The 15,471-nt window shown below is 49.8% G+C and overlaps 1 protein-coding gene across 2 annotated transcripts in view; it reads left to right on the top strand.

Moving 5' to 3' along the window:
• The first annotated feature begins 4,434 nt into the window (after window positions 1–4,434).
• Window positions 4,435–15,471, top strand: part of MYO5B (myosin VB) — a 154,939-nt gene continuing 143,902 nt past the window's right edge. For both annotated transcript variants that reach the window (XM_079330329.1, XM_079330328.1), the window contains exon 1: window positions 4,435–4,594. In XM_079330329.1, coding sequence (XP_079186455.1) covers window positions 4,568–4,594 — 27 coding nt within the window. In that variant the 5' untranslated portion in view covers window positions 4,435–4,567. The remainder of the gene's footprint in view (window positions 4,595–15,471) is intronic.

Here is a 15,471-nt window from a genome sequence, read left to right as displayed (position 1 = left end):
TCTCCGTCAGCTTTTCAGCTTCTGCTGTTTTCCCTCCAGCTCCTGCTTTTTCACCCTTTTCTTCAAAAACTCCCATCTTTCACTGACCACTTGCTCTGCCTTTTTTATCCTCCCAGCCTTCTTTTCAGCACGTGGCTCCCTGTTGGCAAACCAGGCTGTGTTTTTGCTATGAATGGATGCACAGAGGAGCTGATAAATAGCTGGGATCAGAGCTCAGGAGCCCTAAATCCCAAACATCTTGGAACAAATCAGGAATAAACACCCTGAAAAGTTGTGTCCCATTGGTATAAAGCAGACATCAGGGTGACAAATGCTTTTTTTTTGTCCCCTGTGGTGAAAAAGGCCAGGTGGAGATGTATTAATCTGAAACAGTATCAGTGGTCTTTCAGCAACCCTGCTAATTCTGGGTGTAAATGGTGGAAGAACCTGGCCCTGCTGAGGGGAAAAGGAGAGCAGTGGGATTTTATTGTTGCTTACAGACAAAACTTCCTGAGCCACCAGATGGCAGAGAGCCAAGTCCACTGGAACTGTTTCCATCCTGACAGGGAACCAGACAGACCACAGCAGAGCCTCTCATGGTTTGTTCCTTGGATTCCTTGGATCCAAACAGGATCTACTGAGGGAGGAAGCTTCCAAGAAGGTGAAGCATCAGGCTGAGAGATGTGGGTTGGTACCCAGGATGTTGAGCTCTTACACAGTGCTTTCCAAAGCTACACAGAGGACATCAGAGCTGCTCCTGTTCTGCAGGTGAGGAAGGCCATAATAAAGATAAAGGAAATAATTTAATCAGTGCAGAGAGCTGAGGTAGTCACAGGTCTGTGCTCTCACCACCGAGTCAAATTGGCAGAATGATTAAGAGATTAATTTCCTGGTCTGCCGCAGACTCCTGGAGTAGCCCATGCAAGCAATGTAGATTTTCCTTTACTATTGTGACCTCTCTTTGAAAAATGAAGATAATAGCACATTCAGAATTCCAGGATTAATTAAAGCATGTTATTAAAGGCTGTGACATTTGTTGCGTACACCCAATATGAGAGATAAAAAAGCCACCACATTGGTGAGCTTTGTGAATTCAAGTCATCCAGAACCATAATAAATCTTCTTTTTTTAATAAAATAATAACTCAGAAGAGGTGGTCAGAGCCATCAAATATTTATAGAGAGTCTGAGCTCCTGCTCCTGGAGGCAAATTTCCTCTGCAACGAACATGAGGTCTGCACAAGATTAAAAGATCAGACTGGAAGAAGTTTGCCGTCAGCAGGAGAGAATTCCCATGGGATAACGGGCAGCTAAACTCTTCTGAGGGAAAGCTGTTGGTGGGTGAAGGTGTTGCTGGGGCTGAACCCTTTGCTGCCAGGTGCTGTGTGAGATTTTCAGGTTGGTCCAGAAGAACTGGTGAGGCTGGGTGGGTCAGAGCCTCCTTGAGAGGCACTTCTTGCTGCCCCTAACAGATGAGCAATGCAGCAAAAACTATTTTCTCTGTCAAGACTGTAGGGTTTCCTTAATCCTGCTGGTTTTCATCTTCTTCCAGCTCCTTGGATCTCCTGGCAGCAAACTTGGGCAAACAGGGCAGCAGGCAGAACGTGCTCCAAAGCATGGTGGTGCCTTTGCCTGCCTGGGGCCAGCGCTCACGTTGCATTCTGACTTACAGGCCACCAGGCAGGAACGAGCCAAAGGCTTCTGGAATTGTGGCTTGCAGTGCTGGGAACCTCCAGAGTGTTAGCTGCTGCTCCTGAAATCCTGTGGCATTTCCTGCCCCAGTGAGCAATCCTGCAGGCAAACCAGCTATTAAACCCCGAGTGCAGGGACACCACTGAGAGAAAAGCAGCCTTGAGCTTGCCCTGCACAGGGCTCTGAGCCACACAGAGACAGAACCACTGGCATTTTGAAAGCTGGCAGTTACAGCCTCTTCACTTAGACACGTACCAGAGCTTTGTAAAATATTCTTCCCTGTATTTTTTAATTCAATTTGGCGTGGTGACAGAGGAAGAGCAGGGGTGTGGAGCGTGTGGGTGACTTGCCTGTGGCAGGGCTGGGAATGCCACATTATCCCAGACTTACTCCAGGGTTTGAATCCTCATCAACTCCCAAGGCTTTAAGACTTTTATACATGCACCCATCTGCCTGCCAGGGCTTTTATACTGACCCCAGGGCTTTCCACGGTGATGTTTTTGGCCACACACAAGATGATGATCTCTGGAGTGGTTCCTCATGCCCTGTGGCACGGTGCTAGCTTAGTGTCCCTGCTACCTGGGGCTGGGCTGCAGGGCTTTGGACAGAATCAGTTCCATTTGCAGGAATGTTAATTATTCATTGCTTTATCACCTGGAATAATTTGTCATTGCTTTAAACCAGGTAGGAGCCCTTGCTGCAGAAACAGCCAGTGCCACCATGCTCAGGGGACAGTGGCTCTGCCAGACCCCAGGACTGTGCCCAGATGTAGCACAGGGTGACTTCTGTGTGGTGTGGGGGGAGTGAAATCCAGATTTGAGGTCTTTGGGACATCTCTGCATGCAAAAATTCAGGATGTGGGGTTGTACTTAACAACAGCCAGCTCTGTTCTGATGACATTTAGAGCTGTCAGAATTGATGCTCCTCACTGGCCTCTGCCATCACCTGTCCATCCATCCATCTGTTCCTGGGCTCTCCATGTGTCATTACAATGCAGGGACAAGGCCAGGACCTTAGAGAGAACTCCTACCCATCCTGTACTTGTAAATAATCCACTGGCTGTGCTTAAAGGGGAAATCCCCCCCGTATTTAGTTGATTTTTACCTTACAGTGCCTTCCACGAATGCAAGAAGGGATACCATAAACTCTTATTTAAGAGCCCGTGCTTGTAAGATTTGATTGACACCAGTTTTGATTCCCAAATGGAAAGAAGCTTTTGTCTCCTGGCAGAGACAATTTCCAGCAACTCAGCAGTTAGGATATACTTCAGGATTCTGTATGTATTTTTGGGTTTTTAGATTCTGAGTTTAATTAAAGTTTTAGATTAATGCAGAATCACATGTGACACCAGCTGTATTTCACGGGAATGGTTGTGCTTTGCCTCTGGCTGTCACTGCTACCCCAGCTCCACTGAAAGCTTTGCTTCTAATTGCACCAGTGCTCCACATTTTGCTTCTGCAGTTGATTTAATGAAATGAGAGGAGCAAGTTTTGTTTGCCTGACAAAGCTCTCTTGGAGGCTTTGCAGGGATTACACTGTCAAATTCTCCCAGGATAATTTCTAGACATGGTGCAGTTTTTTTCTCCCCTTCTTTCCTTCTTCCCAGACTCCCCCTCAGAGCCACCTGCATTTTTTTAAAAATTATTTTTATTCATTGAGGATATCAGAGCTGAAAAAGAGAGGTATCTGCAATGCTGGCTGTCCTTTCACCAAATCAGCATTGCTCCCTGCCAGGCTCTGGGGTGGAAGAGGGAAAATATGACAGAGGGGAGAGTTTTACCCCGCAGGGGACAAGAAGCAGAGTGTGAGATGCCACCAGTGATCACTTTGAGGACAGGCTGGGTTCCCTGTGAGTGGGAGAGCCTGAAACCACGGGAGGAGGGATCCCAGAGACAGAGTAAACAGCTGACAGAGAACAGGATCCGCTGAGCACGGTTTCTGCCTGCTCAGTTAATATGCAAAATACCTTGGTTGATAAAGAATAGCAGTAGTGGTTAATTAGGAACACTTTGCATTTCATTCTCCTTCTCGGGCTCTAAAAGTGCCGTATAAGCATGAATTGCAGAACAGGGTGCTCCCGTGGGATGGAGGGAAGCAGCATGGCCACAGATTGACAGGCTGGGATCAGTTTTTGGCTGTTGCCGTGGAAGTTGCAATTCCTGCCACCGGTGTAGGAGTGACACACAAGCAGCGCCCAGGAGCAGCGGTGCTGGTGGGACCCCAAACTCACCTGGAGGTAGAATATAGAGAAAAACCTACTCCTGTCACATTCATTGAGTGGATTTCCAGCGGGTTCACGAGGGCAATGTTCTTATCCCGGGGAACGGGTGAATCCTGGCAAAGGACACCCCAGTCATGCCGTCCCTCACTCCCCAAAATGTGGGTGATCTCCAGAGACTGGTGGGGGCACGGAAGACCCGAAAACCACCAAGGGGCACCTGCTTGGGGCTTAATTACTCTTTTTCTGTGAGAAAGGAAGATGGATAAAAGGCAAAAAGAAAATCCCAAACGCAGCACCAACCTGCGCTGCCGGGGGGACCCAGCCGGGGGGGGGGGGGGCGCTGAGGACTGCGGGGGAAGCGCCTGGGAAGAAAAACAAAATCAAAAAGAGCTTCTTTATTTTAGAAATAATACCAGCCGAGCGGAAGGGAAGCGAAGGGAGCCGAGCCTCCCCATACCTGAGCGGGGCGCGGCGGAGGCGGAGCGGCGCTGCCTCCTCCTCCTCCTCCTCCTCCTTCCTCTCCTCCTCCTCCTCCTGCTGCCGCTGCCGCTCCCTTCGCTTCCCGTGCCCGGTGTAAAGGTCGGAGTGTCGGTCGGAGTGTCCGAGTGTCCGTGCAGCGGTCAGTCCGGCCGCCCGCCGCCCCCATGCCCCTCGCCTAGCGCCGCCCGCCCCGGCCATGTCCGCCACGCAGCTCTACACCAAGGTGAGCGGGGAGGGGGCGCGGGGGGCTCCGCGGGTGCCTTGCCGTGTCCGTCTGGCCTTCTAGGGGGGCTGCTGCCCCCAGTCCGGGGTCCTGGAGGGGCCCCGCAACTTTCCCGCACCTGCCCCGGCGCCGCAGGTGCGCGGGATGAGGAAGGGGCATCCCCGGCGTCCCCCCGAGGGTCCCGATCCTTTCCCGGTCCCTTCCTGTCCCCTCCCGGTCCTTTCCCGGTCCCCTGGTGTTTCATCCCCCCGCGTTCTCCGCGCCGGAGGATGAACTTCGCCCGTGGCCTCGCCCTCCGTGCGCTCCGTCACCTGCGCTGCCAAAACACTCTCAGCCTCCCCAGATCCCCCCTGGAATATTTCTTCCCTCCTGTATTCCTAAACCTCGGGGGTGGAAGGGGAGGAAGGTGAATCACAGAATCACAGAGCGAGCGCCGCAACTCACCGAAACGCGTCCGAGGTGTCCGGTTCCCAGAGTCCCTTTTGTTCCACAACTCCTGGATGTGATCCCTTGGCAGGGGTGCGATGGGACGCACCCTCTTCCTCATGGCAACCGGGGAAGGTGGCATGGCTGGTGGCCTGGCTGGGGCCCGGCGCTTCCCGGAGGGGAGGTTTGCTCTTAAAAAGTGATCGTGATTGCAATTGGAGGCTCAGGTGCTCTTATTTAAGCAAAGCCCGAGGTTTGGATTAGAATATCACGATTTCCACTCTGGTTTAATTTTTTTGTTGTTGTTATTTTGTGACTGTGGGATATTTGGGTATTCCCAACCCTCGGCCAGCCCAGGCTGTTGATGCTTCCCATACGGTTCGGGGCTTTCCGCTCCTCTTCCTAGGGAGAAGCTTGTGTCCGGAGAGATCTTTGCCGATTGACCTGTCCCGATGAAAGGGCTGCTGGCAGGCAGAGCGAGATCCGCCTGGAGCCCTCTCCGGGCTTGTGGGGAGCCCCTCTCCGGGCTTGTGGGGAGCCCCTCTCCGGGCTTGTGGGGAGCCCCTCTCCGGGCTTGTGGGGAGCCCCTCTCCGGGCTTGTGGGGAGCCCCTCTCCGGTTTGGGGAGCCCCTCTCCGGTGTGTGTGTGTGGGGGAGCCCCTCTCCGTTTTGGGGAGCCCCTCTCCGTTTTGGGGAGCCCTCTCGCTGTGCCCCGCAGCTCCGGGTGTGCTGCAGGCAGCCGCGACCCGGGCGATGTTGTCGGTCAAAGCCATCAGTAACGCGGGGCAGGAGGAGTGCTGGGCTGCAGAAAAGGTTTTACTGCGTGCGAGAGTGTCAGTCAGCATCATCTGTTGTCATAATGAGAATTTCAGTGGTTTGGATTCTTCCTGTGGCCGTGGTCAGCTCGCGGAGGTGCTGCCAGATTGGCACCAGGAATCACTTTCTGTCCCCCGGGCTTAACTTTGCTGCAGATTTCTGCTTCTGTAACTCGTTTTGCCAACATCTTTTTTTTTTTTTTTTATGTAATGTCGGGGGTTGCCGCGTTTCTTTTTCTCTGGCTGCTGCTATCAAAGGGATGCAGGATGAATGGTGGATCCGGCGGCTCCTCCTCTGAACCTGTGGGGATTGCAGAGCCCCGCAGGGCTGAGCCGGGCTGTCTGGGAGCAGGATGACCTCCATCCTTCTCGGGAACACTTTAAAAGCAAAGTTTGGAGTTTGGAAAATCCGGAGAGGGGCAGGAGTAAAACGTGCCGACCACAGCATCTCTCAGGATGAGTGCATGGATGGATGGCAAGCATCCCTGGGGAGGAGGGAGGCTGGCTCCCAGTGCTGTGCTCTCCCTTTTGATGGGCTGATTAAATCAACCTGGTTAATTGATTCTTAACTTGATGAGCAGGTTATCTTTTTTTTATGCTGTGTTATCTTTTTACTGCTGCTGTGGTTTATATTCCTGCTGATCTGTTGAACAGGTGTAAGCAGCTCCTGGGGCTTTGCTTGGGATCCTGTTGCTCTATAGGGATTTTCTGATGAGGAAGTGGTGGGAATTTGGTGGCAACCTGTGCGTGTTGTTAACTTTAGATTTATTTTTAACAACAACAGAGTTTCTTGATGAGAGCAGGTGTTTCAGCACTGGTCCTTCTGCTGTTGCCTGCCAGTTTTGCAGGAAGATTTGAGGGGTTCAGCTGGTTTTTTGGGTGGTGGAGCCCACATGGGTCATCTGTGCAGCTGAGTCATGGTGAAATTTAGGACTGTCCTGCTGGGCTGTCTGCTGCATGGGGCCTCTGTGCCAGCTCTGGCCTTTGAAGCAGCTGGAAAAATATTTCCTGTGACTTTGAGAGTGCAAGAAAAAGATCAAAGAAGGCTTAAAACCCACAACAAACCCCAGAGCCTCGAGGTGCTGAGCCTGGGGGTGCTGGTGGTCCCTGGGGTGAAGGGGATGTGTTGGTCTCGGGTGCTGAGGAAGATGCTGGTGCTGAGGAAGGTCCTGCACATCAGCTGCAGGTGCAAAGGAGAAGCCTCCTGATCTCTGGGCTGTTTTTGGGGGGAGCAGAGGAGGGGGAGGCAGATGATCCAGAGTCAATACAGCTGTCCTGCTGAGAGCCTATTGATCCCACGTGTGCTGTTGCATTAGCACAGCCACAATTGCACCTTCCTCTGAGTCATTCCTCCTCCTGCTGGAACCAGGAAGAGAGAAACTGCTGAGGAGCCACTTTTGAGCATCCAGGTGGGAATTCTCAGGTCCCCTTCCTGCTGAACTGCAATGGGAGCTGGTGTGTGTTGTGTGGAATGCCCTTAACTTCCATCTGGTTTTCTGGGACCTTGTGGGGACATGCAGGAATTTTCTTGGTGTACAAATTCATCACCATGCTGATGAATTTGGTGTGTTAGATTGGCCTGGGGAGCACTTAGGCAGGAGAGGAGCCCATCCAGGGGACACCAGCAGCTGTGAGCTTCTGCTGGAGGCTTCTCCATGGGATACCTCACCTTGCCCCTTCAAGATCAGGGCTGACTGGTGTTTAATAGCTCCCATTAAGCAGGATAATTAGTAAGTCTGCCTAACTATGAGCATGAGAGTAGCTCCAAAACTGCCTCAACCTTCAGGCATGCAGGACTCAGTTATGGGGAGAACATTCTCTCTTCTCTCTCCTGGGGACTCTGGGATTGTCTGGCTGCGGATTTTATTTTGTGGCAAAAATCAAACAGGGGTTTAGTGCGTGTCCCAGCAGAAAAGGGGCTCTGTGGTAGAGGTTGTGGAGCTGGTCCTGGAGCTGCTGGCACAAGCCTGTGCAAGAGGAATGGGGCAGGTAGTGGTGTCAAGCATTCCAGCCTGCAAAAACCTGCTCCAGGTGGAGACCCAGCAGAATTTTGCCTGATCTGTGACTGCCCAAGAAGCTGCAGCACTGCCCCAGCGTGTGGGCTGCTGCTGGGGGGGAATTTGCCAAATCCTCTTCACCTGCAGCAGCTCAGGAGCCCATGAATCTGAGTGCCAGCATGATCCTGCCCTGGGATATTGGGATGCTCTGTGCCTGGGCTGGGAGGGATGGATGAGGATGAGGACATCCCCCCTCAGAAGGTGCCATCACCAGCAGTGGGGTTGATTTGCATCACTGAACCAGAAATTAGAGTTGTTTGTATGGCTGACCTCTGTTGTGTTGTAAGGTGAAGCTCTTGGTAGGACAAAAACAACTGTAATTGCTCTGGCTTCTGATGTTCTGCTCTCTTTAAGGTGCTTCTTAAAATATGTTAATTGTCTTTGTAAGTATAGCCTCTGCACCTCATGCAGAATAGTGCTTGTGCCAGGCTGGGGAATAAGCTGTGTCTTTCTGCTCCTGGGCTGTTGTGCAGCTCAAGATATGCTCTTCAGGAGGTTTTCAAGCTCTGGGTAAATAAGAAACCAGGGTGTTTATTTTTAATATTATTTTCTTTCCCTCTCATTGTGTGAAGTGGCTGCTGTTTGCCAAGTATTTTCTTACTGACTATGGAAATTGATGCATTTAAAAAATCCTCTCCTAATGGCTGGTGTTGGGTATAGAAAACTCTCTGGTTTTCACTTAAAGTTGTATTAAATGAAATAGCTGGAATGAATTGCTGGTTTCTGACCCTGGGGAGAAACTTTTCAAAAGTGCATGAATGCTGCCAGTGTGATCACACTCTGATTGAGTCAATGAATTGGCATAAACCTTCTGGCATAAAACCTCCTGAAAATAATTTATCCTGCAAGGCTGGGGGAGGATTCATCCTTAGCGTGTGCCTGTGTGCTGGTTTGGGGCTGAGGAGCAGCTGGGGAGGAGAAAGAAGATTTTCTGTGGATTGTGTAGGACAAATTTGTGGAGATAAGTGTTGGGGACAGGGAATGTTTGGGGTTCAATCCCAGGACATCCACAGGATGATGCAGAGCTCCTGAACTCCTGCTGCTGCCATTGCAGCTCCTCTGTGGAAAAGCAGGTTATAGCTGAAGGGTTTTGTCTTTCTTTCTTCTTTGTTTTAGATGATGAGAACAAGTTTGGGTCACACCAGGAAGGGCAGGGACAGCTTGGAGGCCACGCTGGGGTTTTTATTTAAGGATGGGGCTGAAGGAGCTGGGTCCATCAGCATCCCTGGGCTCCTCCTGATCCTGCCTCATTATGAGCTGCAGTGTCAGAGAGGAAAATCATTGAGATGTAAACTCTGGTTGCTCCAGCCAGCTCTCTGCAGCTTGGGGCTGTGCCAGGGGCATGGCCAGCGCTGCAGCCACTCGGGGCCCCCACGGTGGCACGGGGACAGAAAGGCACAGCCAAGCCTGGGGCTTGGACATCCTTCAGGTCTGGCCCTGAGTGGGTCCAGGGAGGTGAGAGATTGTGGCATTTCCCTGCCTTGCTGAGCAGGGTGTGCTGGAGCTCACCCTGTGCTCTCCTGGCCCTGTCCCACCACGCTGCTCCAGGGGCTTTCTGCTGCAAAACCCCATTTCCTTCCCTGTTTGTGCCATTTTTCATCTCACTTGTGCATTTAACAGCCCCTGTGCTTGGGTCAGGCAAGAGCCAAGGGGCAGGGAGCTCAGGACAGGAATGGATCCTGCAGGGTTCATTAGCTGTATGCCCTCTTACTGGCTGGCATTAATCACCCAGCTCCCTTAAAAAAATCTATTTCTGAGAATCCCTGCCCTGATTCTGCTCCAGGGGTGTGAAGGGTGGAAATCCCAGTGCAGGCAAGCCCAGGCTGCAGTGGTTTGCTGGGTCAGCTGCAGGGTGAAGGACAGGAGCAGCAGCAGGTCTGGGATGGTGCTGTGCTGGTTCTTATGGGATTGGGGGATGAATCCTTCCTGCCCTTTCCTGCCCTGAGGAGGGAGTTTATCTGAGGTTATTTGTTAGGCCGCCTGGCTGCTGTTGAGGAATGTATTTACAGGGGAGGATTTTTGCTTTGTTGTTCTTTCTTGCTGCCAATTACCAGGCACAGAAAATAATGACCCTGAATGTGAACTCATGCATCTCTGCTGGTGACCAAGAAAAAAGGCTGTGTATATTTGTGGCTGTATTTTTACACGTGCGTGTTCAAACTTCTCAGTTTTCAGTTCTAGACATGTTGGACTTTTGATTTCCACACAATTAACTGTCCAAACCAGGAGGAATGTACCCTTGCTGTGATAGCTGTCCAGGGAATCCACAGGATTCCTCACTTGAACATGAAGGTGGACTTTGGCCCTTCCTCATTAGCCATGGGTGTAATAAATATGAGGTAATGCAGGTGAAACTCTGAGCTGGTGTTTTTGTGTGGTGCTGCTGCCTGAACTTTGACCCTTCCTGCACACAGAGGCGTTTGGTGTGGTTAAAGAAACATCAGAGGGAACTGCAATCCAGGTCAGGAAAATGACTGCTGGTACTGCAGCTAAACCTCAAGCTGTGGCAGCTTGAAAGGTTTGCAAAACACTTTAGGGAAGGATTTGCTGCTTACCAGAACTGAAAAAGGCTCCCTGTGAGCTTTCTGTGTCCTGAGCTGGTTGTAAAGCAGTTTTCCTTGTGCACTTGTGGCTGCTCTAAGACACGTCTTGTGGGGTTGGGTTGGGTTTTGGCTTAGCCTGAGCCTTCAGGTATGAGCAGGGACCTGTCCAAAGATGTTGGCAGAGCTGGGGAGGACCAGGCTTGGTGGGTGATGGGCTGCACGTGGCTTTCCTCACCTGAACACTCTTTAATGTGTTGTCTGGATCGTGGTAAACTCATCAGTTGTACTAATGAAGCTTTTGAGGGTTTGGTATTTCTGCTCTTTGCCTTTCCTGTGGTATCCAGAGGGTTTGGAGAAGAGCATCCCTACAGGGGAGAGCCTGCAGCCTGGAAATGTGACTCTTCCTCCAGCTGTACTCTCCTTTTGTCCTTGGTTTCTCTGTGTCTGAAGTCTCCTCCAGCTGATTGAAACCTGGGAATCACGGGAATGAGTTAAACACATGTCAGTATGGACAATGGGAACACAAGAGCTGCAAACAGAACTGGTTTATAAACCCTCAGAGTGAGCAGTGTGAGCCCTTAACTGCAAATGCTGATGGATGGGATGGGATGGGATGGGATGGGATGGGATGGGATGGTGCAGCTCCTCCAGCACTGCTTGCCCCTGACCTGCTGTGCCACCATCCTTTGCCTTTTTTAACCAAGCCCCCACCTGATTTTTCCATTTTAGGTCTCATTATTATCTTTCCTCTCCCTTAGCAGTTTTCTGTGGTGCTGGTTTCAGTCCCCTGTGTTTGTCCCCAGGAAGGCAGTGGTGTTTCTGCTCTGGCAGTCCCAGCAGATCAGCAGCAGTGCTGTGTAACCCCTCTGGCTGCCCTCCCCAGCTCTGTTTGGTGCAGGGCAGGTTGTGGGATACCCTGTTCATGTCCCCCTTAACATTCAGCCCTCTCTTTGTGCTCCCACACTGGGGTGGCTTTGCATTCTCAGGGTGCTCCAGGTGTTTGGTGCTTCCCTGGATCCAGGGAGGTGTGTGCTGTGTCATAGAATCCCAGAATGGTTTGGGTCAGAGGGGATTCCAGGGATCAGGGACACCAGCCCAGGCTGCTCCAAGCCCTGCCAGCCTGGCCTTGGACACTGCCAGGGATCCAGGGGCAGCCACAGCTGCTCTGGGAAACCTGCCTCCATTCTGACTTTTGGATATTTCTCTTGGCTCTCACCCACAAATCTCCATTCACCAGCTCAGCTGATCCTGGAGAACATCCTTCCCACATTTGGGGCTGAGCAGCCCTTTGAGGCCACAACCAGCTCCCACCCTGCAGGAGCACAGGCAGCCCACCAAGGGATGGGTTTCCCTTTTGGAGGCTCCTCTCCTCACTCACCCCCAGCTGATGCAAACCCTCCCCCTGCCCAGGCTCCCTGCTGGAGGTGCCAGGTGCTGGCAGGATGTGCAAACCACCACTTGCAGGTGCTGCTGCTGGGAGCAGCCTGTGCTGTGGGTGAATCACAGCCTCTACTTATCACAATAGCATGTTGCACCTCAGGGATGTGGCTCTTCAAAGGGAGGAAAAAGGACACTTGGCGTGTTTTAAAGATGGGTTTTTAAAAATCATGGGAATGTCCGGTTCCTTCTGGAACACAGGGATGGTTTCAGGTGTCACAGGCAAACCTCCAGCTGCCAAATCAGGTTGGGTGTGGGCAAGCACCTGGGGCTGCTGACGTGTGTATCAGCAAAAGAGCATTGAAAAGGGCTTTAAAACAAAACAGGAATAAAAATATCTGATCCCTGTGCCTTGTGAGGTCCTTGGTGCTGCACCCCAGGCGAGCATGGCTGGTGTAAGCACAAGGATGCCAAGATGCTGAGGTGACAGAAGGTGTAATTTTCAGTCTAATTAAGCTGAGTAACTCCTTGTGGATTTATGCTGCTTAATTTCTGAGAGCTCTGGGAAGCTGGCTGCTGTGGGTGTTGCTGCTCTTTGCACAGAGGGTGCCCTGGGCATGGTGTGGGGCTCATTCAGGGACACCCAGCCTGCTGGTGGGGTGGGCTTGGGGGGCTGCAGTGGCTTTCACATGGCAGCACTGGGCTGCTGAGGTCTTGGTGCCACATCTGAGAGCACCAGGTGTCCTGTTTTGGAGACAGGTGGGAGGGGAAGGTTCTGCTGCAGAATCACACAGTCCTGGTGGCTGGGAATTCCCTGTGGTGGGAATTCTGCTGTGGCTCTTCCCACAGCTGTGGGGTGCGTGTTTGCTGCTTTGTGATGCCTCTTTCACCACCACGTTCAGTGCTAAGAAATAAAATAATGAAAGAAATCAAAGATAAAGAGCTTGGCTAGGGTCCTTGTGCTGTTCCTTTGCTTTCCTGCCTTGCCTGGCCTTGGAAGAAATAAATTCTCTGCTGGGTTAGGCTGTGAACACCTTGTAAATAATGGCACCAACCAGGGTTTAGCTGGAGCACCATGAGAAAGCTCTGGAGGAAGGAGGGCAGTGAGGTTGAGCATCTCCCCTGGGCTGCTGTGGATCTGCCCTCGGGGGTGTCTGCAGAGCCTCCCCTGCTCCTCTGAGCTGGGCTTTTCTCCCCAGAGCTTCCAGGGTGACAGACCTGCCCTTGGCTCTCCTGCTTCAGGTAAATCACAGCCCTGGCCACATATCAGCCCCTCTCTCCTTGCTCCTGCAAACCCTGCAAGCACCAGGCTGCAAATCTGCTGCTCCCCCTCCCTTCTGCTCGTTTTCCCTCTCCTCCTGCTTCCCCAAAAGCTTTGTTTTTATTTGGATCCTGCCCCAGCCAGCAGAGATAGGAGACTTTTCCCTGCCCTGTCACGGGGGATGGAGGCAGAGCTGCTGAATAAAACCCCTCAACCAAAAACCACCGTGGGGGAGGGAGGAAGATCAAGGCTGTGCTGGGGTTTGAGGGCTGATGCTCTGGCTGCAGAGCTGGAATTCAGCCCCGGGGCAGGTGCAGCTGCCCAGCCCAGGCTGCTCAGAGCTGCTTTGAAGCCTCGTGTGCTCCTGCCATGCCAAAACAAACCCGGGGTCGAGGCTGTCACAGCTGATCCTCGTCTCCCTGCGCTCTGCCCTGGCTGTTTGCAGGGGAGGGGAGGCTGTGCTCACACCCCTGGGTTTTGGGGACAGCCTGGGCACTGTCCCCACGCTGCCAGGTGGTCACAAAAAGCACTTTGAGCAGCCTGACCTTGCCCATCAGGCTGGGTCTGAACCATCCTCAGCGCCAAAACCTGCCTGGATTCCCCTTTATTTCTGCTGGGTGAGTCCCCAAAATCCTGCTGCAGGCAGGCTTTTCCTCCCCAAAATTGAGGTTTGCATCCCACATCCACCACCAGGCGTTTGAAACAGTGTTCCTGCCCACACAGAACCTCCCTGGGGCCCCTCTTTTTTCCTTTTTAATGTGGATTTCTGCACCACAGTTTTTATCTCTGGATAAAAAGCCATTTCTCAGACACAATATTCTATTTGTCAATGACAAAAGGTCTGTAGGCTCTCTCCTTCTCCTTCTTTTAAAAAAAAAAAAAAATTAATTACTTTTTTTTTTTTTTTGGACTAAAAAAGGTGCTGAATTTATTATTCATTTTTTTTTACTGAAAAAGGTGCTGAATGTATTATTTTATATTTTTTTGACTGAAAAAGGCGCTGAATTTATGACTTCTATTTTTTTTTACTGAAAAAGGTGCTGAATTTATTACTTTTTTTTTTTACTGAAAAAGGCACTGAATTTTTTTTTTTTTTTTTTTGACTGAAAAAGGCACTGAATTTATGACTTGTTTTTTTGACTGAAAAAGGTGCTGAATTTATGACTTGTTTTTTTGACTGAAAAAGGTGCTGAATTTATTACTTTTTTTTTTACTGAAAAAGGCGCTGAATTTATTTTTTTTTTTTGACTGAAAAAGGCACTGAATTTATTCCTTTTATTTTTTTTTTTACTGAAAAAAGGCGCTAAATTTATTATTTTATATTTTTTGACTGAAAAAGGTGCTGAATTTATTACTTTTATTTTTTTTTTTTGACTGAACAAGGCGCTGTCTCCTGCCAGCCTTTGCTCTGGTGCAAAGTTCCAGCACTGGGAGGCCACGTGAGGTAAATCCAGAATGCAAACTCTGCTGGTTCTGGTGAAACTTTGCCCTGATCTCACCTAATCCTCCACCTGACACGAATTCAAGAGCTCCAGCTGGAGGAAACAGGAGAGAGCTCAGCCCCAGAGCAGCACTGGAGCTGAGGATCCCCCCAGGCTCCGAGATTTCTGAACCCTGTGGATATAACTCATGCCTGAGCAATTTCTTGCTGGTACATCCCAGTTATTAAATGGCAGTTTCTTTTCCTGGGGTAGGATAGCAGGTTTACTGCTTTCTTGTTTTTTTTTTTTAATTTTTTTTTTTCTCTTTTTATATATTATTTTTATATATTTTTTTCCGTTTTTTTGGGATTGTTTTGTGTGGTTTTTTTTTGGTTTTTTTTTGTTTTTTTTTTTTTTGTTTTTTTTGGTTGGGTTATTTTTTTAAATTTTTTTTTGGGGGGTGGATTTTTGGTTTGTTTCTTGGTTTTTTTTTTTTTTTTTTTTTTTTTTTTTTTTTTGGTTTTTTTTAGTTTTTAAATTTTTTTTCCCCTCCAGTCTGATAGAATTCTGCTGTAATTTTCAAGTCATTTGAGAGGTATTACCCAATATAAATAGCATATAAAAATAGTTATATTAATATATAACTTAAATATAAATATAAATATACATATAAATACAAATATAAATATCATATAGCATATTGCATATGATTATTACATAAAAATAAGCTTATATAAATAAATAAAAATAAATAACACAAAATATATTTATATAAAACTAAATAAATAACTATAGAAATTAAATGTACATTTAGGCTGTCATTAACTCCCAGCAGGATGTTTTTTGGAGTCCCTGTGTGAACAGCAGGCTGGATCTTGTGGCTGATAGAAAAATCTTCATTGTGCACAAGTGTTTTAACTGAGGAACCTCTCAGCTCACAAATAGTGAGGTTTCATCCTCCCAGAAACTGAAGGCAGT

This window comes from Erithacus rubecula, assembly GCF_903797595.1.
Source record: "Erithacus rubecula genome assembly, chromosome: Z".
Taxonomy (NCBI): domain Eukaryota; kingdom Metazoa; phylum Chordata; class Aves; order Passeriformes; family Muscicapidae; genus Erithacus; species Erithacus rubecula.
This window is presented reverse-complemented; position numbering and strand designations above follow the sequence as displayed.